This window comes from Eubalaena glacialis, chromosome 3 (genome assembly GCF_028564815.1).
Source record: "Eubalaena glacialis isolate mEubGla1 chromosome 3, mEubGla1.1.hap2.+ XY, whole genome shotgun sequence".
NCBI classification, from domain to species: Eukaryota; Metazoa; Chordata; class Mammalia; order Artiodactyla; family Balaenidae; genus Eubalaena; species Eubalaena glacialis.
In genome coordinates, this window is record NC_083718.1 from 54148380 (window position 1) to 54175610 (window position 27231).

General features: G+C 42.0%; 2 protein-coding genes across 2 annotated transcripts in view; one reads left to right on the top strand and one right to left on the bottom strand.

The window, feature by feature from the left end:
- Positions 1–481: 481 nt before the first annotated feature.
- Positions 482–17577, top strand: NPHS2 (NPHS2 stomatin family member, podocin). Its single transcript, XM_061183071.1, has 8 exons — positions 482–810; positions 4699–4802; positions 8266–8338; positions 9947–10029; positions 12793–12996; positions 14008–14063; positions 15405–15483; positions 16650–17577. Exons 1-8 carry the CDS (start codon positions 537–539, stop codon positions 16926–16928), a joined length of 1152 nt encoding a protein of 383 aa, XP_061039054.1. The 5' UTR covers positions 482–536; the 3' UTR covers positions 16929–17577.
- Positions 17578–24328: 6751 nt separating this feature from the next.
- The window catches only part of AXDND1 (axonemal dynein light chain domain containing 1), an 89903-nt gene continuing 87000 nt past the window's right edge, over positions 24329–27231 (bottom strand). Inside the window, exon 26 of the mRNA XM_061185665.1 lies at positions 24329–24633. Coding sequence (XP_061041648.1) covers positions 24554–24633 — 80 coding nt within the window. The 3' untranslated portion in view covers positions 24329–24553. The remainder of the gene's footprint in view (positions 24634–27231) is intronic.

Sequence of the window (27231 nt, forward strand, 5' to 3'; positions counted from 1 at the left end):
GCCAGGATACAAAATAAATTAGGAGAAAGAGGAAAGGTAACCTTGGGAAGATGTTAAGGGGGAAGAGGGAGTTGCTTGGGAAGAAGTTTCTAATTTTACCTTAAAGTTACCCTAACTGGACGACCTTTTCTTTCCCGTAAGCTCTCTAGTCTTAAGCGAAGACCACATACCCCATTCTATACGATATTTACAAACCATAAAGCAAAGTGCCATCACACCTTCAGCGGTTTGTGGGCCTCCGTAGTATTTCAGCTCAAATTTTCGTCTCTAGAAACACATTTTAAAACGCCATAAACTGGCACATGAGTTTTCACAAAAACTCACTGTTGAAGGTGGCACCAAGTCTCAGGGGTGGCGCGCCCTGTCCACAGCTCCCCTGAGAAACAGCTGTCGGGTTTCACCCCGAGCAGAGCCCCGCCCGCCCACCGCCCAGGTCCCGCCCCCGCCCAAGGTCATTATAGTCCCCCCGGGACGCGCCCCGCATCCCTGCCAGCGACTTTGCAGGAACCGCGCTCCTGGATTCGGTCGCTCTGAGGATGGAGAAAAGGGCTCGGAGCTCCTCCAGAGAGGCCCACGGGAGAGGCAGCGGGTCCGCCCACAAAGAGAACAAGAGGGCGAAGGCCGAGAGGGGCGGCAGAGGCCGCGGGCGCCGGGACGCCGGGCCGGAGCAGCCGGCCCTCGGGCGGGCAGGGAGCCCGGGTGAGCCCCGAGCGCCTGCAGCCACCGTGGTGGACGTGGATGAGGTCCGGGGCTCTGGCGAGGAGGGCACCGAGGTGGTGGCGCTGCTGGAGAGCGACCGGCCCGAGGAAGGTACAGCGGTCAGGTTGAGGCCCCGGGAGGGGGTGCGGCCTTTCCAAGTGGTCCCCAAGGGATGTCAGTTAAGGTGCAATGAGGCACCGCACTGAGAGCTTCCGAGGCCAGAGCAGCCTGCTGGACCTGCTCAGCTTCCCAGGAAATGAAAGACGCGAGATAGGATCAACCGACCCCTCAGTGGTGGAGACCAAAATGCATCAGAAGAAATAAAAATAACATCAGCTAAATACCGCTGTTCTCAGGGGTCAGCCATGGATGGGAGGTGGGAGGGAGTGTGATCCAGGTTGGGGACCAATCAACATGGTTCAGGGCAACTATGTAGCTTATTCTTCTCTCCTCATCAGACTTACCTAAAAGTATTTTACACTTTGCAGTGATCATACTTTCTAAAAAGTAGAGGCAGCAGAGCCAAGTAGAGAAAAGCTAGATCTCAGTTTGAATCTCAGTTAACTATTTGATCATAGTCAGGGACTTAACCATGTATCAAATGGGGACAGCAATAGTACCCACCTCAGAGGGTAATTGTGAGGATAAAATGAGATAAGACACTCAAAGCACTTATCTTGCGCAAAGCCTGGAGGGAAAGAAAAAAAAATCCTTGAAAGCTAAAAGAGGCAAGTTAGACCAAAGGGAGGGAATCACAGGGAAAGGTGTCTCTTTGGCTTCTGCAGGTGAAGCAACTCTTAGGAACAAATTTATCTGCTTCCAATCCTTTCTATAATGAATGGAAGAAAAAACTCATTACACCTTAATTTCAGGGTGAGGGAGGTTTAAAGGAAGGTAAATAAGGAATAGTGTGTTATACTACTTTCTGCTATGAAATTTTAACATTTCCTGGCTACCAGCACTGCCCTATATGCTGTAGCACTGAAAGCTATGACTTGAGAAAGATTCCAGCAATTGGGATGTAGTTTATGTTGACCATGTTAATGCTGTTTTGCCTAACTGATGCCCTTTCACGGGTCAGAAACTTCTGGTCATTAAAGGGTTATTGGATTCACTGCTACAGTAGTGCTGAGGTTAGAGGTCTGTAAGTATTGTGATTCAGACCACATCGGTGGGGTAGGGAAGGAAGGGAGCCCCATTTTTGGAGCTCCTACTATGTGCCAGGCACATGCTAGGTGTTTTACTGAGTATTATCATTCCCGTGGCACAGATGAGAAAAAATGCTGAGAAATTAAGTAACTTGCCCAAGACCTACAGGTGGGAAGTGGAGAAGCCAGCATTCCAGAATAAAACAGTCTTATTGAAAAGCCCATCCTTGCAGGGTGCTGTCTCTGATTTCTGGTCATGGTTCCAGCACTGCCACCAACTAGCTGTGGCCTTGGGCTAGTAGCTTCACCTTGTGGGCCTCACTCAGTCTGTTCAGCTATAAAGTGACTAGAGCTTCAGGCCCCCTCGAGCAATGGATGAGCCCATTAAGAATGAGACACCCTTGCTGAGCCCTTGTCTGGGAGGTTTCTGTGGCTCCCAGAGGAAAGGGGAGCAGACACATCAACATCCCCTCTCCTCCTCACTAGTACCACACTCCCACAGCCAGGCTACCTAAGATTTGGGAGAAACTAAGAGAAGCTTCACTTTACTGAAATGCTGAGGATTCTCAGACTGTCATATCTAAAGGCGCTTCCTGCTTTAACATGTAGTGTTTCACTATTCACTTACACTAAACAAATTGGATATTCAAGGAACTCATTCTAAGAGAATAATATTTTGTGAGTAAAGCTTCAAGTTAGATTTGGGTATACATATTAGTTTTCTGTTCACATTCCTAACTATGGTATGAAGGAATTTTGAGGACTTTCTTCACTTATAAAATATAAATTTTGTCGGTATGTGCATTTATTTATTTTTACTTACCATGGTTACCACTGGCAAATGAAATATATTTATAAACTAGTAAACATGGCAATAACACTGTTATTGCTCTTAGGGAAGAATATTGCAAAACCTAATACGATGTTGATAGAGCCACCTTTCCCAAAACTGCATCTCCCAGAGTAGGTTACATGAGAAATAAATTCCATAAAACATGAATTTGCTTGGAGAAGACATCGCCTGGTCAAATGTTTGGGAAATACTAGGTTAAACAAAGCTAAGAATGCTTCTTTGCTGCAGGGATTCTCCTAGCTTCAATATGCCAGTGACTGTTGGGAAGCTCCAGGAGTGGGATACAGTACATAATATTTCCTAAACTTGTTTGCTCCAGGAACACTTGCTTTGTGGAGCACCCTGGAGGATTAGTGTTCCGTGGGACACCATTTGGGAACTGCCATACATTGGCATTTAGCACCGAGTTTGGTTTTGTGCTGGTGCAGCTTGTATATCTGCCCTCTTCAAGTAAACTGCGCATCAATTTGGTGATGACCTTTCCAGTTATTTTGCAAGCACGGAAATCAAATTTTCAGGCCTACTAATTAGTTATCCATTTCCTTCCCATCCCTTAAAAATAGACTTTTCACCATTTCTAATCTTTAGTCACCTTCTATTCCTCTATAAGATTTTTAAACTGACAAATAGTATCCCTTTGGCCAGTTTTCTAGTACCTATGGATTAAAATTCTTGAGATTTCTATAACCATTACATTTAAATCATTTTCACTATCCACTTCTCCTTCCTTCCTACATTCAACAAGTATTTATTGAGCACCTGTATGTGTCAGGCACTATTCCAGTCCTGGGACACGGTTTAAACAAGACAAGGCCCCAAGAAGCTTATGTTCTTGAGACTGAATTTTCCCTGATACCATTTCATTTATCACCCAAGCAACCTGGATGGCCTGTACTCCAGTTCCTTACCACTTTTTTATAGGCACAAATGGGCTAATATTACCCCATATAGGTGATTTTCAAAGACTGTCTAAAGATCCACACCTGAAGCCAAAGAAGGGGCTCTCATGGAGGAATTTCAGACATTGGGGCAAGTGGTAGATGGAGCTGTAATTTCAGGGAAGATGAACCTCTGGACACATGTGGTCTGAACCACTTCAAATAGAAGAAACCATGCAGAGAGGGACAAAGGGTCCTGTTTTTTCTCAAAATTATACTTCTAGAGGATGCTAAGGAAATATCATCTAAGTATAGCTGTGTGTGTGTGTGTGTGTGTGTGTATATGCCTTTTTGGCACATGCATATAAAAGGAGCACAGCTTCTGTCCTCTAGTTGGAAATGGATAGCTCAAAAGTAAAGCCAATCGTGTCTAACAAAGTTGACAGCAATCTGCTTTTCACACTGAAAAATAAAGACTTAAATGGAACCTTTGTAATGCTAAGAGCCTTTGGAACATAAATCTATTTTGCAGCAATTTCATTGATCATGTATTTTTAAGGTACCAATTTAAGAGGGGCTCAGATAGAAAAAGTACTTTTGTAGCAGTTACCGCTAGGTAAACATGAGTTTTAAATGACAACACCAGACATGTAAAAAAACACAGTTCGGTGCTTTTATGTTTATATGTCATTTCATTCTTATGCCAGAGATATGAGCTATTCCATGAGATAGTTATTATGAAATAGTTATGCAATAGCATTTCCTTGAATAGGTGAGGAAACTGAGAGGTTGTGTACCTTGCTTAAGGTCATTTGGACAGAAAATGGTGGAGCCAGAACCAGAACCCAGACCTTCTGCCCAGATTCTGTGCTTGTTCCAGTGTACCCTCCACTGCCTTTCCAGGAGCCCGCTCCGCCTTCCTTCTGCCCACGAAGCCCTTCACACAGACCGCGCCCCAGGCTCTGGGAACTGACCACGCTGATATCCAGCTCATTCTACTATTTCCAGCAAAGTCTGCAAACTGCTCTGACCCTAATACCAAGGACTGGACTAGAGGTGCTAGTCAGTGAATATGGTGAAGTTCCAATATAATTATTCTTTTGCTTTTTTTTTTTTTAAGGTACCAAGTCTTCCAGTTTAGGGGCTTGTGAGTGGCTTCTTGTCCTCACATCCCTGCTCTTCGTCATTGTGACCTTCCCTTTTTCTATCTGGTTCTGCATAAAGGTGAGATTCCATGAGGACCCAATAAGTAATTTCCTGGTGCCTCTCACTGACCACACCATGTCCGCTCTCATTTCTGTGTTTTGGTACGTGCTGTCTGCTCTGCATGGAATGCCCTCACTCCCACTCACCTTCCAGGAGAGCTCTTACTCCTTTATACCTGCTCAGAGATAACTGTGAAGCCTTTCTTGACTCCTCCAGACTGTCATTCCCTTCCTTGTGCTCTCGTGTCATCCTACTTTCACATCAGTTCTAGCAATTACCACATGTATAATATTTGTGGATACACAATCTCTGCCATTAGACTGAGAGCCCCTTCAGGACAGGAGCTGTCTAGTTCATCTACACTCTACAACACAAAGACCAGCCCAGAAGAGGTCATGATGCCTACTCCTGACACCTCCAGGAAACTTCTCAGGCAGCTTCTATAGACCACAAATGATAATTATCTTGGGCCCACAGGTGGTTACACATGGCTGTCCCTGAAGTAAATGAAGACCTGTGTCAGTTTGGGAAGCACATACCAAGATGGTATTAGAAGTGCAAGGGATTTATGGTGTGGCATTGTCTGTGAAAGATTAAGGGGAGAGAGAATAAGAGTAGGCAGGGAAAACCTTCAGAGGATGATGCAGATCTGACACCTGTGATATGAGAAGGGGAAGGAAGGATTGGACAGAGAGTGCCTCAGACTGTGGGAAAACTCCAAGAAAGTCTTGGCCAGACTGAAAGGGAACTCCAGAGCAAAGTTTGCCTCATAGATGAGTCTCACAATGGGCAGAAATGGCCAAGCCCTTGTATCGCTGCCATTCTTAGTCATTGGCCAGAGCTGTCAGGGAAGAGCATGTCCTTGGCTGGAATGCTACAGATGCTGCTGGGGCTGTGGCCGATTTCACTTCTCACGCAAGCTCTCCTTCCTCTTCTTCTTCTCCTTCGTCTTCGTGAAAGGGTGTTGGATTTTGTCAAATGCCTTTTCTTCCCCCATTGAGATGATTCCATGGTATTTGCCCTTTATTCTGTTAATATGGTGTATTACATTCATTGAATTTTGGATGTTAAATCAACTGTGTATCCCTAGAATAAGTCCCACTTGGTTATGATGTATAATCCTTTTTATATGTTACTGGAGTCAAGTTGCTCGTTGTTTGTTGAGGATTTTTGCATTTATATTCATGAGAGATACTGGTCTGTAGTTTTCTTGTCTTGTTTTGGTATCAGGGTAATACTGGTCTCAGAGAATGAGTTGGAAAGATTTCCCTCCTCTTCTATTATTTGGGAGAATTTGTGAAGAACTGGTATTAATTCCTCTTTAAATGTTTGGCAGAATTTACCAATGAAGCCATCTGGTCCTGGACTTCTCTTTGTGGGAAATTTTTAAACTACTAATTCAGTCTTTTAATTCTGGGTCTTTTTCATTTTTCTTTTTCTTCTCGAGTCAGTTTTGATAGTTTATGACTCTGTAGGAATTTGTCCATTTCACCTGTTATCTAATTTGTTGGTATATAGTTGTTCATAGTATTTTCTTTTATAATCTTTTTTATTTCTGTAAGGACAGTAGTGATGTCTCTGTCATTCCTCTTTGACTCCTGATTTCAGCAATTTGAATCTCCTCTCTTTTCTCTTGGTCAGTCTCGCTAAGTATTTGTCAATTCTGTTGATCTTTTCAAAGAACCAACTTTTGGTTCAGTTAATTTTCTCTGATGCTTTTCTATTTTCTATTGCATTTATTTCCACTCTAGTCTTTATTTTCTTCTTCTTGCTTACTTTGGGTTTAGTTTGTGCTTCTAGTTCCAGTATATTAAGGTAGAAAATTAGGGTATTATTTTGAGATATTTCTTCTCTTTTGTTATAGGCATTTACAGCTATAAATTTTCCTTTAAGCACTGCTTTAGTTGCATCCCATAGGTTCTGGTATCTTGAGGTTTTGTTTTCATTCATCTCAAAGTGTTTTGTTTTTTTTAAATAAACTTTTTTTATCATTGTGTTCTGAATTCACAGCATTTTAAAATTTATTTATTTTTTATTTTATTTATTTTTGGCTGCATTGGGTCTTCGTTGCTGCATGCGGGCTTTCTGTAGTTGTGGCGAGCGGGGGCTACTCTTTGTTGCGGTGCATGGGCTTCTCACTGTTGTGGCTTCTCTTGTTGTGGAGCATGGGCTCTAGGCATGCAGGCTTCAATAGTTGTGGCTCGTGGGCTCTAGGGTGCAGGCTCAGTAGTTGTGGCGCACAGGCTTAGTTGCTCCACGGCATGTGGGATCTTCCTGGACCAGGGCTCGAACACATGTCCCCTGCATTGGCAGGCGGATTCTTAACCACTGCGCCACCAGCGAAGTCCCTCAAAGTGTTTTTTAATTTCTTTTGTGATATCTTCTTTGACCTATCAGTTATTTTAGAGTGTGTGGTTTAATTTCCATATATATATGAATTTCCCAAATTTCCTTCTGTTATCGATTTCTAATTTCATTCCATTGTAATCAGAGAATATACTTAGTGTGGTTTCAATCCTTTTAAATTTATTGAGTTTTTTTTATGGCCCAGCATATGGTCTATCCTGGAGATGTTTCATGTATGCTTGAGAAGAATATGTATTCTGCTATTGTTGGGTGGAGTTATGCATAGCTATCCATTAGGTTTAGTTTGTTTATAGTGTTGTTCAAGTCTTTTCTTTCCTTGTTGACCTTCTGTCTAGTTGTTTTATCCATGATTGAAAGTGGGATAGTAAAGTCTCCAACTTTTATTATTGAATTGTCTATATCTACCTTCAGTTCTTTCGGGTTTTGTTTTATATATGTTGGAACTCTATTTTTAGGTATATATATGTTTACCATTGTTATACTTTCCTAACGCATTGGCCATTTTATCGTTACACAATGTCCCTCTTTATCACTAGTAACATTTTTGCATGTTTTAAACTTCATTTTGTCTGATAGCAGTATAGTCACTCCTACTCTCTTTTGGTTACTCTTTATGTGGTATATTTTTTTCTATCTTTTTACTTTCAACCTATTTGTATATTTAAATAGAAAGTGTATCTCCTACAGAGAACATATAGTTGACTACAGGCTCTTCCTGAAAGGTGATCTGAGCACCTGCATGGCTGCCATAAGGTCTGTAAATAGCTAATGAGTGATACATGTAAAAGCTCATAATGCATCAATCACAGCAATATACAAGATTAAATATGCTGTGACTTATTTGATTTGGTGGAAGCAATTATTTTTTAGACAACCATGACTCTCTAATCAAAATTCTGTCCACAGGCTCAAAAATTATTATACTTTTTCATTGGTTTCTGAAATTCTTCATTTACTAAGTGTATATTTTGGAAATGTAAGTATTAACAGAAATTTTTTCTTGGTTCTCAAAGCAAAAGATTTCTGATACCTAGGATCACTCTCACACCAGGGTCTTTTGAAGACTTCATTTTAATTACTTGGAGTGATTCAAAAGTATTAAATTTTCCTTTAGGTTATACAGGAGTATGAGAGAGTAATTATATTCCGACTGGGACACCTGCTTCCTGGAAGAGCCAAAGGCCCTGGTAAGAATGACCTTTTTTACCCCCCAGAGACTTGCCAATTTCTTCAGTCCATGCATATTTGTAATACAGCCCTCAGATTACATGAAGTAACTTGATTCATGATATCTTCATTTTTCAATCTGTTACTTGTAACACAGGTTATTAAGAAATTCTTCAGAGAGCATTACTACCAGGTCACAGTGACCAAAAGAGAGAGTGGATGCAAAAAACTGAATGCCAGGGCCAGGCTGGCTGGAGTAGCAAGTAGGCTAGGACCTATGACCAGGCACTGGTTTGAGTAGAACATGTAAGTGGTCTGAGTCCTGTGAATTCTCAGAGCAAAACTGAGCTAGTTCAGGATCCAGGGAATCAGAACAAACCAGGCAAGATAGGCAAAGTTCAGCATCCAAGTAACAAATTGGCCTTCAGTTCATGAAATTTAAGAAACATAGATTAAGCGCTTCCCGTGTTTCATTGTTTAACTACAAAGGATATGAAGATGGATGAATTAGACATGGTCTGTAGTCTCTAGGACCTTAAAGTCTTACAGAGTTTGTATCCAGAAGTCCAAGCTGATTATGGGGCACAGAAGTATCATTAGTCTGAAAAGTCTAATAGTTGGGGTTTGAAGAGCTAAGCCAGGAAGACATGAGAAGAAGCAAAGTCCCACTGTGCATAGATTGGAAAGGGTCCAAGTTCCAAGCCAGCTCTACAGAAACAGATAGAGAATAGAGACCAGACTAGGAGACACAAATCAGTTTGAAGATTCAGAACCAACAGATTGGTTCACACAAAAATAGAACCAGACCCTGTAGTTCCAGAACAGGGACTGCCTTGTTCTGGTTCTAGTTTTTGGCATCCTTCTCGATTGGGTCTGAGAAGGGCTAGTAGCTGGGTGGCTCCTCAGAGAGATCATGGGCACTGTGAGGTACTGCTGATTCCAACAAAGCTTTGGCTCTTATACAAGCCTACAGTGTCCAATGGTCTCTCAGAAAATCTCAATAAATCAGGCTAAAATATTGATTGCACATTGACCCTATACATTATATTGGGTGGGTGAGGACTAACTAGCCAACCAGAAGGCTGGTATCATGATGTTGCTATTCTGATTCCTTTGGGGCTCACATTTTAAGAAATACCACATGGAGGTTGCTGGCTCTAAAGTTCGTACACACATGGATTCAAGAAATAGTTTTACAGAGCACCCAAAAGGCACTAAGTTAGGCACTAAGGCTAACAGGAATGCATAAGATGCTCTTGTTATAGAGTTTAAATCTAGTGAAGGAGACAGATATGTAACCCAGTATCTGGACAGGTCAGCACCATGACCAAGGTGACCATACAGCCCATTTTGCTGGGGATAATCCCTGTTTATGCCTGTTGTCCTGGTATAAGTCATAATAGTGCTCTCCTTTCACCCTCAACAGTGTCCCAGCTTGAACAACAAATTATTTGATATCCGTAGTAACAACAAACACACCATGGGTGGAGGTGGGATGGCCCAATGGTCTATATGCAGTTGGAGGCTAAGAAAAGCAATGCAACATGCAGCTTGACGCCAAAAGAATGAACCCCAAATGGCCTCCATGCTAGCCATTCACCTGTCACTTCCCTGGCCCCCTCTTCTAGGCCTTTTCTTCTTTTTGCCCTGCCTGGATACCTACCACAAGGTTGACCTTCGCCTCCAAACCTTGGAGATACCCTTTCACGAGGTAAGCCAAGTGGTGGATTTTGCTTTCTTTCTACATTTTCCCTGGCCAAGCTACCACTTCTGGCCCAGAGGAAAATGACTATTTTTGCTCAAAAGTAGAAAAGAAAAAGAGATATGGGCTACATCAAAATTTAAAACTCCTTTACAACAAAGGACACAATCAACAGAATGAAAAGGCAACTTACAGAATGGGGAAAAAACTGCAAATACTATGTCTGATAAGAGGTTAATATCCAGAATATATAAAATCTTATAACTCAACAACAAGAAAGCAAACAATCCAATTAAAAATGGACAAAGGCTTTTGTGATGGTTAATTTTATGTGTCAACCTGGCTAAGCCATGGTACCCAAATATTTGGTCAAATACATCTGGATGTTGCTGTTAAGGTATGTTTTTAGATAAGATTAATATTTAAATCAGATGACTCTGAGTAAAGCAGATTGTCCTCCATATATGGTAGATAGTATATATACTTGACTTGAATAGACATTTCTCCAAAGCAGATATACCAACGGCCAAAAAGCACATGAAAAGATGCTCCACATCACTAATCATCAGAGAAATACAAATCAAAAGTGTTGACAAAGATGTAGAGAAATTGGAACCCTTGTATACTGTAGGTGGGAATGTAAAATGGTGCAGCTACTGTAGAAAACAGTATGACAGTTCCTCAAAAACTTAAAAATAGTATTACCATATAATCCACCAATTCTACTTTTGGGTATAGATGCCAAAGAATTGAAAGCAGGGTACTGAAGAGACGTTTGTATACCTATGTTCATAGCATCAATTTTTTTCACAATGACCAAAAGGTGGAAGCAATCCACATGCCCATTGATGGCTGAATAGATAAACAAAATGTGGTATATGCCGACAATGGAATAATAATCAGCCTTAAAAAGGAAAGAAATTCCGGCATATACTACAACATGGCTGAACCTTGAGAAAAGTATGCTAAGTGAAATCAGACACATACTGTATGATTCCATTTATATGAGGAACCTAGAGTAGTGAAATTCAGAGCAACAGAAAGTGAATGATGATTGCGGGGACTGCCGGGAGGAGAGAATGGGGAATTGTTCACCAGGTTTCAGTTTTGCAAGATGTAAAGAGTTCTGGACACTGGTTGCCCAACAATGTGAAGGTACTTAACACTACTGAATTGTGCACTTAAAAATGGTTAAGATGGTGAATTTGATGTTATGTGTATTTTACCACAATTAAAAGTTAATGTACTGGTAACTGACTATACTGCTGAACTGAATGAATAAGCATTTTCAGAACTCTAATGGAAAACTGATGAATTCATAAAGGTGCTAACAAAAGATCAAGATAAAAAAAAATTAATTACATGGGACTGAGTGAACTGATGAGGATGATTATAATTTTTGTGACTTTCTGTTTGAATAAAAAAAAAAAATCCCACAAGGACTCAGAGGCAAAAAATATACAAATCAATTTTCACTGCAAAGTAAAGGAGCTATTACAGTGGAGGATTACTGGACTGAATGTCAATATTATGACATAGTATGAGTGTGTTTCGTGTTTGGTAATTGCAATCATTGTTGCTTTTGTTGTGGTCATCCATGTACAATGCTTGGTGTCAGTCTATTTATCTCTTGTAAAAATAAAATACAGTGTGTGTGTGTGAAAAAAATAATAAAATAAAATAAAAGACTTTTGATGGTAACAAAAAAAAAAGTTAATGTAGAGGTAACATCTAGACTTTCCTGTTACTGATTCAGATTTATAAGCCTTTCCTAAACTGTCTCCCACTTTCAGTCTGAGGTTCTTTCTCATTCTTTCTTTTGGTAAATGGAAATGTGAATAAAAATAATATACTTTTAAAAGGCTTATTTTATATAATAAAATATAAAAAGGAGTAAAACTTATACCTAATCCTATCACCCATAGAGTTGATATTTTAGAATGTATCCTTTCAGACTTTTCTATATATGTGGTTGTAGTTTCAGACATACATATGTGTGTGCGTTTGTTTGTATATATATATATATATATATCACACCATACATACTATTTTGCAACATGTCTTTTTTCACTCAACAATCTATTGTTATCATCTTTTCATATATTACCTATGTTTCTACCTCTTTGTTTTAAACAGACACACAGCATTTCATTGTATGGATTTTACTCAACTAATTTACTCAACTAATTGAGTAATTGGAATTTACTCAACTAATTCCCTATTGTTGATATTATTTCTACTTTTTTTATTACAATAAGCAATACTGTGAATCACATCCTTGCAGCTAAACCCTTGAAGTATATCCTTGTGATTAATGTCTAAAAATGGAAATGTTGTGCACATACATCTTTTAGGGCTTTTGATACGTTTCACCAAACTGCCCTCTAAATGCACACTCAATACATTTGAGTGCTTGTTTCCCAGAACATGTTGCTCTTTTAGGAGATTTTTTTGGCATCGGTTTAAAAAGACCTGATATACAATCAACTGAATGTTTTCATGTAAGAAAATTATTCCTGATTTTTTTTTTTTACAAAAGGATTTACAACAGGATTCCTTTAGATTGTGAGTTCTTTAGTGTATTTAATACAAACTCCATAATTAAAAAAAAAAACACGTCTATTTTGATTAAAGGGCGAGCCAACTACTCTTTCTTCTTACCATCATCTTACTCTGAGAAAATACACTTTGAACATATTTAGCTCCTCTATCCTCATGTGGGAAAGGAACCCAAGAATCAGTGTTGTCATCCAAATTTTTTTTTCTGCCTAGGTTGTAACCAAAGACATGTTTGTAATGGAGATAGATGCCATCTGCTACTACCGAATGGAAAATGCCTCTCTTCTCCTAAGCAGTCTTGCTCATGTGTCCAAAGCGGTCCAATTCCTTGTGCAAACCACCATGAAGCGTCTCCTAGCACATCGATCCCTCACTGAAATTCTTCTAGAGAGGAAGAGCATTGCGCAAGATGTAAAGGTACTTAGATGAATTTAACACCAAGTATGCTGAAATATCCCTTTATCTTTTATTCCTTTCTTCATTGGCCATTTACTGAATCTTCCATGTGCCATGCATTCACTGTTAAAGGTACCGTCCTGTAAGGAGCTGACAGTTAAGAGGTTGCCAAATTGACCCTGAGCCAATCATAGTCACCGATCTGTGCTGATTAGTCAGTCATTGCCATAGTTTTTGTTCTCAAAACAAAAAGTGGCTTTAGACTCACTGTAAAGTGCCCACATAGCACAAGGTGGTGGGAGTGGGAGCTGGCAGGGGTGGTGGGGCTGGACAGGGTGGGTTGGTGGGATACAGAGATGATAAGCAATGCATCTTGGGACCTTACAGTCTAGTTGGGGAAACAAGCAAAGTTAAATAATGATAAGTTCAAATAAGACTTTCAGATGAAAAGAGGTAAGATGTCACAGACCCTTATGTGATTAATTACCCAATCCATTCATTTCCTTGCCTTTTTCAGCTTCAGGTGGCCGCCTGCATTCTTCAGATCATGGCCCCTTCCTCCATCTTAAAAGCACAGCACTCCAACCTCTTGCTTCCATCACCACACCACCTTCTCCTCTTCTGTAGCCAGATGTCCCTCTGCTTCCCTCTTATAAGGACACTTGCAGTTGCTTTTAGGGCCCACCAGCAAGATCCAGGATAAACTCCCCATTTTAAGAGCCTGGAACTTAATTGCATCTGCAAAGTCTCTTTTGGGGTAACACTCACAGGTTCCAGGGATTAGGGCATGGATGTCTTTAGGAGCCATTAGTCAGCCTACCACACCATCTTTAATTCCACAAATATTTGTTGAGTGGCACTGTGCAAGTTAAACAACTTTTGCAAGGCCCTATAATGTTAAAACAAAACAGGGAAGTACATAATGTCCTTTCAGAAGAAATGTGCTTTCTCAGTGCAACGGCCATCGGGGCATAGGGGTGCCCTCCTCCCACCTGGAGGTTCTTACTGACATCTCAACTCTTCCCTCCACAGGTTGCCTTGGATGCAGTGACCTGTATTTGGGGAATCAAAGTGGAGAGAACAGAAATGTGGGTAGGAAATTAACCAGCAGAACAATATGATAAAGGGAGATATTTTGGTTTTATTTAAAAACTTCTATTTGAAAAATTATTTTCATTGAATGAGTACTGTAGCCATATTAGCATAAATTTGGAAGAAAGAAAAAAATTTACCTATTATCTCATAGCCATAACATAACCACGGTAACATCTGGGCAAATTACTTTCATATTTCTATGGATTTAAACATTTTTTAAAGATAAAATTCACATAACATAAAACTCACCATTTTTAACCATTTTAAATTACAACTCAGTGGTTTTTAGTATATTCACAGAGTGATGCAACCACCACTACCATCTAATTTCAGAATATTTTTATCATCTCCAAAAGAAAGTCTGCATCCACTAAGCAGAAATTCTTTGTTGCCTCCTCAACCCCTAGCCCCTGACAACCACTAATCTACTCTCTGTCTCTCTGGATTTGGCTATTCCATGAATTTAATATAAATATTATAATCACACAATCGGTGGCCTTTTGAGTCTGGCTTCCTTCACTTACCTTAATGTTTTCAGCATCCAGCCATGGTGTAGCATGAATCAGTACTTCATTCCTTTCTATGGTCGAATACTATTCTATTGTGCAGCTGGCTATACCACATTTTGTTTATCTACTCATCAGTTGATGGACATTTGGGTTGTTTCCACCTTGGGACCATTATGAATCATGCTGCAATGAACATTCATGTGCAAGTTTTTGTGTGAACATGTTTTCACTTCCCTTGGGTATATACCTAGGAGTGGAATTACTGGATCATATGGTAACTCCATATTTAACTTTCTGAGGAACTGCCAATTTTTCTATCTATGTATTTTTTTACAGTTACAATCAGGGGAAAAATACAAGTTTGTATCTTTCGTGCAATACATTAAGTATTGTTCTTATTTGGTCAGTTCTACCCTTTTCAAAATCAGTTCTCTTTTATAAACTTAGATGACTTCCCTCATTATTAATAGTACAGTTCTTCAAGGCTGTTCTTCATTATTGAAATTCAACAGCCAGGATTTAGATTAAACTTTAAGTGGGAAAATGTTCATAGTATATCAACACAAAATTTGTTTCACTTGTAAAGAGAAAACCATAACTCTACTATAGCATCAGTGATAAGAAAAATCAGCATTTGAGGCACTGCCCTGAAGCTGCTCTTCCCTGCCCACTGTCTGCGCAGAGGTCTGGGGCCACACACGCTGCTAAATCAGAATTCGCTGTGCGTCATGAAATGACAGCAGAGAAGGTGGCAGGTCTGTATGAAAGCTCCGGCTGCTAAAAGCAGTGCTGCACACCTACCTACCCATGCCCTTTCTCTTTCAGTAAGGATGTGAGGCTGCCAGCCGGGCTGCAGCACTCGCTGGCGGTGGAAGCCGAAGCACAGAGACAGGCCAAAGTGCGGGTGAGCCAGCCCTGAGCGGGCCGTCCTCCTGCACAGCTGCTCTTTGAGGATCACCAGAGAATCCAAAAGAAGGCCTCCTCATGGAGAACATTTCCCCTTCGCTCCTCACTATTCATCCAGGCGCTGGGGGGAATCTGGCTTGTGCCCACACCACTCTATTAAAATTGCTCTCCTCGAGTGTGTTAGCAGCCTCCTAACTGACCAGTGCAAGGTCTCTTTTCCTGTTACTCCCTCTCTCTGAAGCTATTCATAACAGTGACCTTCTCCTCCTTGGATCTTGCCTTCTCCCTCTCCCTAAAGGCATCTCCCTGCGCTCCATCCCTCTTCTCTAGCACTGGCATCTTTCCCTGGGTAATATCAGTCACCTGTCACCTCTAGGTTAATGACACCCCGACCTGTATCCCTAGCTCTGCACAAGCTCTGGAGGGACAACCATGATCAGGGCCCAATTCCCTCAATGCCAGAGCTGAGAGAAGGCTGTGCTACTCATAGCCTCTACTCAGGCGTGCCAGGGAGAAGATGTGGCTGCCGGCAGCTCCTGAGGATTGAGGTGTGGGCGGGAAGGGTGTTGGGAAGAGAAAATGAGGACTGGAGGGGAGGTGGATTTCCCTTAAAGGACAGAACGTAGGTAAAGAAAAACCCCTAACTATGTAAGAGGGTGGATAACTTTGGAGCTTTGGTGGAGGAGGAAGGCAGTCCTCTGGGCAGAGTTGCTTCTAGATCTCTGAGTCCAGTGCCCTTTGCCCACTTTAAGGTGACATTTGGCTGGTGAGCTTCATGCTTTCTCTTCTGAAATGCTAACCTGAGTTGGGAGTCACTCTTTCAGGATTCCATGTCTTTGCCTGGAATGCTGGCCAACCTTTCCTCTAAATGGCAAAATCCTACTACTCTTCCAAGGCCCACCAGACATAATAACTCCCCTAACACTTCCTCTATACCTGTCATGGCCCTTAAAAAATTCTACCCTAAATTACAATTAACAGTGTAATCTCTCTGCCTAGATCAAGATCCTTAAGAACAAAAGATAGTCTGCTGCCCTGAGCTTAGCAACACCTGTCACACAGTAGATACTAGTGCTTGTTTGTTGAGTCACACTAAGTAGGATTAAAACCTTCATGGAGCGAAGAAGAAAAATCACTTTGCTTTTCTTCACATCCCTTGTCTAGATGATCGCTGCGGAAGGGGAGAAGGCTGCGTCTGAGTCCCTGAGGATGGCAGCCGAGATTCTATCAGGCACTCCAGCTGCTGTTCAGCTTCGGTACCTCCACACCCTTCAATCCTTGTCCACAGAGAAACCTTCCACAGTGGTTTTACCTTTGCCATTTGACTTGCTAAATTTCCTGTCTTCTTCAAGCAGTAGAACTCAAGGAAGCATCCCTTTACCAAATCCTTCCAAACCTGTTGAGCCACTGAACCCTAAAAAGAAAGACTCTCCCATGTTATAGGAGGAAACAAGGATAATGTGACTGCAAAGAGGGCTGCCATATAACTGCTACAGCCCTGAGCAAGGCCCTCTGTCCTCACTTCCTTTCCTTTGGTTGCCATGTGGAATGCCCTTGGAATGTATGAAGTCACAATGCAGCAACACACATGAGAAGACAGTGAAATCATGTAATGACAGAGAAGCCATATAACATGCTTAGGTGGATCATCTAATCAGAGTAATTATGGGAAAGAGCTTTAGCCAGCATTCTACTTTGGAAAGAATTTTGGGTCTATATGTGGCTAAATTTTGACTTCTGAAGATGTAGTTCAAATGTCCTTTTCGCTGTATGCCCTCTGGCCCCTTTGGCAAGGTCTTTGTTGCTCCCACAGCCCTTTCTACATGTCCCTATCATTATGCTTATCACACTGTTGTAATCTTGAGATGCAGGCTTCTCTCCAACTATACCGTGAACTCCCCAGAGGCATGTCTTAATCATTCCCCTCCTCCACCACACTCAAGCTTGTGTGCTCCACCCCAGGTTATTTGCACCTAACTCTGAGAGTTGCACCACACAAGTGACACTTCCGTGTTTCTGAGTGAATGAAAGAAAAAGAGATGTACTTGGGCTGGATATAAAATTTACACCTAATTAAAGAACTTAGAAGGAATTATTTTTATAGAGACTCTTTTTTTAAATAGAGAAATAAAAGGACAAAAACATTTATCTGGTACATGTGGCTTAAAATCTGAGGAAGCATCACTATAAATATGGGGCTGATGTATTTTCAGGGTTGGCCCATACCCATCCCAGTGTACTGGTTATTGGCGTTAAGGTGGCATCAAGGGCTGCTGGTCACTCTTCACCCCCACATGGATGGTTCCTGAGTTCAGGTTGGCAAATGTTGGCAAGAGCAATGAAGGAGGAGGTAGGGCCATGCTGGTTCAGGCATAACCAGAGGCAGGAACAGAACAATAAGTGAATGCCAGGGTAGTAATGCAACAATGGCCTTTATGACCCTTAATAATTCCTTATAGCAAGGTTCTTTTTGTCAAAGGCAGATTTGCCTATATATCTGAGGAGTATCTGTGGTATCACCCATTGGTTGGTCTCCTCTGATGTCTGTCTCTAGTCAACATTTAAATTGCTCATTACCTTGCAGAGGCACCTTCCAGATCTGCTTGAGTAATCTATGGTATCTTTAGGTACTTCCCAGCTGTTAAGGTAGGAGGGCTTAATGGGAAAGAATAATGGGGATAAGCTGCTATGAAACTGTGTGCTAGGTGAAAGGGTATACTGAATAGTCAAAGGCAAATTCTTCAGAGACCAGTTAGGTGAGCTGATAGTGTTGTCCACAGGGTCCTAGCAGCACGAGTCTTCTCTTGAGACCCAGGTGCTGTATTCCAACTGGTTACTGATCTTGAAATGATAGGTAGAGGACAAGCTGAACAGTATAATCCAAATCTAGGATACATACTAGGGATACATACAGTTTTTTGCTGGAAATTTACTTTAACATTAACAGAGTGGCAGTGTCTGAGTCCGTTCAGGCTGCTATAACAGAATTCCATAGACTGGGTGGTTTATAAACCACAGAAATTTATTTCTTACAGTTCTGGAGCCTGGAAAGTATAAGATCAAGATGCCAGCAGATTTGGCATCTTGTGAGGGCTCATTTCCTGGCTCATAGCCAGCCGTCTTCTCACTATATCCTCACATGGCATAAGGGGGAAGAGAGTTCTTGGGGGTCTCTTTTATAAAGGCACTAGTCCCATTCACGAGGGCTCCACCATCATGACCTAATCGCCTACCAAACACTAATACCATCACCTCCTAATACCATCACACTGAAGGTTAGGATTTCAACATATGAATTTGGGGGGTGCGGTGGGGGGAGGACACAAACATCCAGTCTATTGCAGGCTGTAAGCTGATAAAAGGGATAACATGTTCTAATTTGGTATTGGAGTACACCACAACCAAACAACATGGTTGTAAGAGTGGAACAAGTCTATGACAATGGTATTCTAGGGCACTTGGGGATTGACAGTGACTCTGGTCTAGACCTGCATTTATTGCGCAGGCATGTGATTTAAGGGCTGGTGTACTGCAGGTTGTTGGACTCCAAATCATCAGAAAGAGGTCGTCCTTTTTTACAGAACTAGAACAAATAATCCTAAAATTTACATGGAACCACAAAAGACCCAGAATTGCCAAAGCAACCCTGAGAAAAAAGAACAACGCTGGTGGCATAACCCTCCCAGACTTCAGACTATACTATCAAGCTCCAGTAATCAAAACAGTGTGGCATTGACACAAAAACAGACACATAGATCAATGGAACAGGATAGAAAGCCCAGAAATAAACCCATGCACCTATGGTCAATTAACCTTCAACAAGAGAGGCAAGAATATACAATGGAGAAAAGACAGTCTCTTCAACAAGCGGTGTTGGGAAAGCTGGACAGCTACATGTAAATCAATGAAATTAGAACACTCCCTCACACCACATACAAAAATAAACTCAAAACGGTTTAAAGACCTAAATGTAAGACATGCCACCATAAAACTCCTAGAAGAGAACATAGGCAAAAAATTATTTGACATAAATCATAGCAATATTTTCTTAGATCAGTCTCCCAAGGCAAAAGAAATAAAAGCAAAAATAAACAAACGGGACCTAATCGAATTTAAAAGCTTTTGCACAGCAAATGAAACCATCAACAAAATGAAGAGACAACCTATGGAATGGGAGAAAATATCTGCAAATGATGAGACCAACAAGGGTTAACAACCAAAACATTGAAACAGCTCATACAACTCAAAAAAACAGAGAGGGTCATCCTAAGGGGGCTTAGCAGGCCTTCCTTAGAACGTCAAGGGCAACCCCAGCTCACCAGTGTATCAGGGTAATGCTGGAGCTCTGCAGTTTGGACTCCCCTATATCTGGGAGGCCTAGCAGGTCATTCTGCCAATGCCTCTGTGTTCCATATTCCTGGGGATCATGTCTGGATGATAGAGTAAGTATGTTCCTCCTCATTAGATTGCTCCTGGCTGCTACAATGTTCTTTGGCAAAGTCTATCAGGACTGTGCAGGTTCTGATGTCCTCTAGAATTTTGGCTTGTGTGTCAATGCCACTGCTGAGTATTTGAGCTGAGCAATAAGTAGAGAATGTAGAAGTCAAATCCCTTCAAAGAGGGTTCATCAACTGCGCTTCTAGCTTTTCCTGAGCTTGCAGAGGAAAAGTAGCACTGTAACTGAGAGCTTGGACTCTGCTGTCAGATATACCAGATTTGATCCAGACTCTGTAACTTACTAGACGTTTAACCTTGGACATGCAACTTATCCTGACATAAATGGGGTAAAAGTAGAACCCACCTCACAGAGTTGCTGTGACTAAATGCGATAATACATGTGAAGTGCTTAGCACAGTGCTTACATGAGATAAATGCTCAATAAATCATGACTATTACTCTATTTCTGGTTTTAGCCCAATAGCTCTAAATGACAGTAATTGGGCTCATCCAAATGGGAGCCTGGCCCCGTATACAGGTTGTTGTCCCCATGCTTCAAAGGTAGCCCCAATGGCTAGGAGCTCCTGTCCCCAGGGTGGTTGTTCTGGATAGAACCAGCTTAAGAAGTTGTATATGAGGTCTCCTGTATTAGAATCCTCCCCGCAATATTTCAAGCATTTGTTTCAAAGGTGTAGAGCTCTTTAGCATGATAGTAAAGCAAAATCTAGACAGAAGAGAGGAGTTTCTTCTCTTGATGAGCAATAGTTCCGGCCAGAAATCAGATACACTCTCCTTTCTTACCTGGGTTTGACTATTTGGGTGGCCAGAGTAGAAAATGGGAATGGATTACCAGCTGTACCTTGTGAACTTCAGGATCTGCTGGACATCTGGGATGGAAATATCTTGTCTGCCAAAAAGCAGTTTGCCTTGGTGAGACAGATGATGCGAACTGTTAATCTTATCTTCAGACTTTCAAAATTGTTTCTCACAGCTGGCCTAGAGATAGCCTGAAGTATGCCTCTGTCAGATCAGGGGCTCATGGAACCCAACCCCTGCAAGTACAAGAGGATGCCCTCCAAACAAAAGCCACTGCAATCCAGAATGGCATTCAGGAGCCCTTTCATCAGCCATTCCAGAACAACAGGAACACTGCCCAGGCCAAATGACACTGCTGTGTACTGGGATTGTCTAGGGAGCATCTGGAAGGCTGCCTTCACTGGTCTTGCTCTCAGATGCGCCATCTAAGAAGTCCTGCTTCCTGAAAAGTTGCACGTGGCAGAGCTCATCTTTGAGGTCAGGGGGATTGGTGGACTTGCTCAACAGTCCTGAATAGGAGATTGTCTTGAGGCTGTGGCAGACCTGGCTGGAATGAACTCTCCATTCTCCTGAGGCAGAGGTAGAAGTCCTGATGAATTCTAGACACTGCTTCCCATCAATATGGCTACAGAGGACCTCAGCCTCAGGCACAGATAGCAAGCACTCCTGTTTTGGAGGTATGCAGGCCCTAGGCAACAGGGCTACAGCAGTTAGACTCCTAATTTTAGAGCAGCTCCTCTGCTTCCTGTGGGAAAATGCTTGCTGGTAGGTGGCACACTTATTTGAAATTCCAGAAGTGGGCAAATAGTGCTCTAGAGATTTGGGGCCTACAGGCAGAATTCTCAGCAGTCTTTGAAAGTGAAATGCAAAATGTAGGTTCCCCAGGCAATATCAGAGTCACTGATCTCCAGCTAGCAAAGGCCAAGAACAAGAGGAAAGCCCAGTCAATGTGTGCCAGACAGCACCTGACAAGTGACCTGACCACAGTCAAGTCAGTAGGACCATAGCATAGGACCAGAACTCTTGGGAGAGAATCACACAGTGCCCACATGCATGGAGTTGGTCTGGGTGTGTGATGAAGAACCAGGCCTGGTGGATTGGGGACTTGCTCCAAGTTCTAGGATTCCTAAGACACTACCACCTTGGCTTCCCAGGGACGTGGACCACATCACCACTGAGACTGGGGACTGGGACCCAGTGGAGTGTGATGAGGCACCTCCAGTCAGCACGGCTGCCTGGACATCTGAACACAGAGTGGCTGGTCTCCTTTAACACAAGCACAACAGCCTCACCTGGCAGCCCCACTGACAGAGAAGTGTAGCAAGAGCTCCTCTCTCCACTCTGCTCAGGAGACCACCTCAGGGTGATCTTGAGAAGGTGTGGCAGGACTCAAGGACTATCTAAAACTTCCCACACATCAGCTACTTGGGAAAGTGGAGCTGCCCATGATAACTTTCAGGGAGCAGCAGTGCAGAGGCCTTCTCTGTAGCATACTTTTTTTTTTTAACCACCTAACATTCATTATGCCTTCCTACCAGCATCCTGATTCTCTTTGGGCATTTCCTTTCCCCATACTGTGTGTTGTCTTGGTGGAACAGCAGAGCAAGGTGTCCTTGCTTCCCTTTAAGGAAGCTAAAGAGATCCCTGAAGTCTTCTCACCATCCCTGGTACATCCATGGGGGGGTCTGTGACTACGAGGTAGCCTTTCTCCCTCATGGGACTTTAAGAATAATGTAAGGATGGAAGAAATGACTGGTGTTCATTTGGTGGTAGCAACTGGGTGAGATGGTGAAGCAGTTCTTGCTTCTGAAATCTAAAACTACCTCATCCCATCTGCTCCTAGCCTGGTTCTTTAAGACTTTCCTTCAATCTCCTGAGCTCCCCAACATGCTTTCAGTAAATTATCTTTCCTCTTGTGGTTTGTAAGAATGGCTTTTTGTGGCTCACAACCAAACCACCCCAACTAGGTCTATGGTACCAAACATCTCATTCTAATCGTAGTGGCACCAGGCAGAACTCTGACCTTTAGGACAGCCTTCCACCCGATGGAGCGGACACAGTCTGAGGGGCAAGACTCTCATGTTCAGGGATGGGGGCTGCTGATTTGTATGGAAATGACGACTCATTCCTACAAAGTAGGAAATTAATTTTTTAAAAAGTAGGCTGAAGTCCCACTAAAAAGCCCCAAATTTGCTAGAATCATTCAAGAATCTCTTCAGGAAAGTGAAAAGGGTAGGGCTGGCTCTGCCCCAGCAAGTGGTAACTGGAAGCATGAGCCAGTAGCCTGAGCTGTGGCTTTCAGTTGGGCCATGAGACCAGTCAACTGTCTGAAGAATTTCATGTTTTCTTTCCCCAGAATTAAGAAGTCATCCAGTAGGCTTAGATTGACCCCAAACATTTTTGAGACCCACCTCACAAACACTTTGAGATGTGTGGGCAAAGGCAGGCCTGACCAGTGGTTGGGTTTAAATAGGACTGAGGACTCTGGAGTCAGAGGGTTTCTGAGGTTTAAGGAGCAGGCAAAGGCCTACAATTCCAGGAGATAAATCCAAAGGAACACCAAATAGGCGGAGCCAAAGCAGGTGCAGAAATCTCGGAGGTGTTTGGAGCCAGGGGGAGATAAAGCAAATGCAAGCGAGCCAGGAGCAGTGAAGTAGGAGGGGCCCCTGCTGAGCGACTGCCCAGACATCCATTTGTCATTTGCAACATATTTTTGCAGCTTAGTCCATCTCTAAGCCTAAACGCATCCAGGGTCACGAACAGAGCAGATAAATGAGGCAATAAAAGTTAAAAATGGAGATTCTGGTTGAATCTTCAGCAACACTAACCCCTGTGAAGGAAGCCATCTGAGCAATGGCCTGGTGGCCCATCGCCATTGTCAAACAATCCAGACACAGGTCCAGCAAGTTGGGGGCTCTGGCACCAATCAGCTCTGTGGCCCTGGGGAGTCTTATACCCATTTGGGGCCTCTATTTCATTCTGAGAAATGGGGATAACAGTGTCTCCTCCACCTACTTTGCAGGGTTATTGTGAAGACCAGATAAATCTTAAGAATGCCTGAAATAAGAAATCTGAAAACGCTACAGAAACCTAAGAGCATTATCAGGATCCTCTCTTTCTTTTTTTTTTAGTTTATTTATTTTATCTATTTATTTTTGGCTGCATTAGGTCTTCGTTGCTGCACATGGGCTTTCTCTAGTTGCGGCAAGAGGGGGCTACTCTCTTCATTGCGGAGCATGGGCTCTAGGCACGTGGGCTTCAGTAATTGTAGAATGCGGGCTCAGTAGTTGTGCCTCACCGGCTCTAGAGCATAGGCTCAGTACTTGTGGCGCACAGGCCCAGTTGCTCCGTGGCATGTGGGATCTTCCCGGACCAGACCTCGAACCCGTGTCTCCGGCATTGGGCAGGCGGGCTCCTAACCACTGTGCCAACAGGGAAGCCCAGACTCCTCTCTTTAAATTGAAAAAATAATGCTTTTTATTTGCCACTCTTCTCTGCAGAGTTCAAAGTCCTCAAAAAGCATTATTTTCTTGACAGAAACTGATACTTTTCATAGACTTCTGCTGGGAAATCGATTGAAGAGGCTAGAAAACCTTTGCACAGCCTATTTTTAATCTTGGAAATAAGCTAATACACCGATTCCTTACAGCCATCACTGTGACTTTTAAAGAGAAGATGTCCCTGAGTTGTCTGTCATGGCTTTTCTGGTAGCTGTTGCAAAGGGAGTCCCTTCAATCAAGCCACAGTGTCAGCTCAAAAGTGCAGAGATATCTGGGGTGGGTACAGTGACAGAAGCCACGGTGAAGCCTAGTGTCCTATGGTTGCTGTTTGGACTTCATCCTGTAAGTGGTTTTAGTCCGAGTTCTGGATTTAGAACCCTCCTTGCGCTGCACCTCTGAAAACACAAAAACAAATATTGTAGTAACAATGTATTTACTAAGGACTTTTAACTTTACAAAGCATTTTTAAAATTCTGTTCTGCATGAGTAAGCCCCAAGCTACAAACTATTTGCCCAAAACTTGACTCTACATTGGTTATTGGGATTGAGAATGCATTTTCTCAAAGTTTCAGTGTAGTCAGTTAGTGCGTCCTGGAAAAGAGTAGTATGTGGTCAAGGAGAGAAGAGAAAGAAGAAGAATATTTCTTCCTTCCAGTACATACCCCAAGCTTGGTGGGAAAAAAAATTCAAATAGAACTAGTATCCAGAATCCTCCCAAATCCATCACTGTACCCCTTTTCTATCTCCTGGTCCCTCCCTCCAGTCTCCAGTGCACAGACCCTACACAAGCCCTACCCTTGCGATGGGTGCAGGAGGACTTCTGCTGTCAAGCCTGCTCTCCCTGGCTGCTCCATGACACCAAGGTTCTCAACTGGAATCCTTCCAACTGGCTGCTGCCACCTTCATCCCACATTTGACGGTCACCTTGTTCACACCCTGTCTTGTCCCCATTCCTAATCATAAGCCTCACTTTGATCAGAGACTAAGCCATATTCACCTTTGTAAACTCCCCTCTCGATTCCTTTCTTCATTAATAACTCTCAGAACACAGTGATTTGCTAATTGTTAAAAATGACATAAAACAAAAATAAATGTCTTCCTACTCCATCCAAATCTTCTCTTTACTCAGCATTCACAAGGCTCCTACCTTTGCCATATGATTTTCCATTCCTTCACTGCACAACTATCAGGAGAGAAGTGATCTCCCTGCACTAACTCATATAAATATGACCCAGTATATGCCATATGCATGTCAGATTGCTCCAGGGGTGTCTGCATTTTTTAAAGGAGCTGCCTGCTAATTCTAGAAATGTCTAACTTGTGGGTTTTTCAGAGAAATGTTCAGGTCACCGCATGGCATGGGGACTGCCTTGCTTAGCCGCCAGTTCCCCTAAGCTTTGCAAGGTTTCTCATCCTCTACTTTTGAGCCCCTGGCAATGACTTTGATGAGGGTGTGGAGGAGGGGGAAGAGTGGCAATAACCTAACCTTGTATAGGTTATTGTTTGCAGGTTGGGGCCTAACTGTATATCGTTATCCTCTACCTAAAATTATTAAAACCTTTTAATTCTGGATTTAAACTAATCCCCAAGACTTTTATGGAAATGGACAAAACTAAAGTCACTCATTCCATGTTGAGGTAACCGCTCCAGTTTAACACATAGACTTTTTGTGTGGTTTGCATACAGTATTTACTTTTCTGTAATCTGGAAAAAGTTTAGTTTCCAGATTATCAGGATAAAATTACACCACAATAGGAGAAGATACAATTTTTTTTTTAATTCATGAAAACTCCCTCACATATATTCAGACCTAAAGCTAAAGGATTTTCACACCTGTAATGATTAACATTTTACCAGTTCAGAGTTAACAGAAGGGGAGAAAATGGGCTCACACTCCTCCTCCAACACTGATATGATATACCATAGCTGGGCCAGAGACTGTGAGGGATTGGCTAACTTACTGCTTTTGCTCGGGGTGGGGGGGGTCATAGGTAGAGACAGGGGTGACAGAGAAAACAGAAAGTAGATATCTGCCCAGTACTATCCCTGGCACCAGGACTTGTCCTAGGAACCTGACGCAGGTTGAAGATGAAAACAAAAATAAAAAAATAGCCTCCAGTACTGGGGATATTAAGAACTGTTTGAGGGCAGATTATAGATTAATTACAGATAAGAAAATGAAGAGTTAAATTCCTTTTCCTATAGAATAAAGAAGATTATTTTCATCATAAACAATCCACTAAGTACTAAAAACTAAAGACAAAATTCCCCGTAAACCTCCATCAACCAGAGACAATGTATATCAATGTTTGGGCATATTTTGTTCTGGTCTTTTTTCTAGCTTTAAAATATTGTGTCATATCCTGTTTCCTGCATTTGATATCTTAACATAAGAATTTCTCATGTCATTACAAATTCCTTGTAAATACCATTTTAATGGTTGTATAATATTCAGGTATTTTAATGTAGCATAATTTATTTAATCTTTCTTCCATGATTGGAAAGGTAGGTTTTCATTTTTTCTTCTTAGATACAATGATACACTGAACATCTTTGTGCATTAATTTTTGTTTCTGTATTTAGGATTATTTCCTTAGACTAGATTCTCAAGAGTGAAATTATTAAGTCAAAGTATATGTGTATTTTTAAGGCATATCCATACATACACTCAAATTATTTTCTGAAAGAGCTATATCTGTCTGTCCACCCACAAGTATTATTTGTAAAACTAATTACTTTGCCCCCTCTGGCCAGCACTGTATTCTTTGCTTTTAAAAAGCTTTGCCAGTTTTATAAGTAAAAATTGTATCCCATGTTAGTTTATTAGTTACCATTGTTAGTCATTTGGTTTTCCTTTTTGTGACTTGTCTGAACAAGATAATTATATAATTATATGTGTGCGCGTCCCTAGGAGAAGTACGAACTAGTAGATCACCACTAAAGATATTGATACTCTTCTAAAATATTTATGACCCAATCAAATTTTTGCTCGT

What these genes read in the sequence shown, in the direction of transcription:
- NPHS2 (XM_061183071.1), top strand. Translation starts at nt 537, where the DNA reads ATGGAGAAAAGGGCTCGGAGCTCCTCCAGAGAGGCCCACGGGAGAGGC. An exon ending in TGGAGATACCCTTTCACGAG is followed by an intron (nt 10,030 to 12,792) that starts GTAAGCCAAGTG and finishes TTTTCTGCCTAG; the next exon opens with GTTGTAACCAAAGACATGTT. An exon ending in GCATTGCGCAAGATGTAAAG is followed by an intron (nt 12,997 to 14,007) that starts GTACTTAGATGA and finishes TTCCCTCCACAG; the next exon opens with GTTGCCTTGGATGCAGTGAC.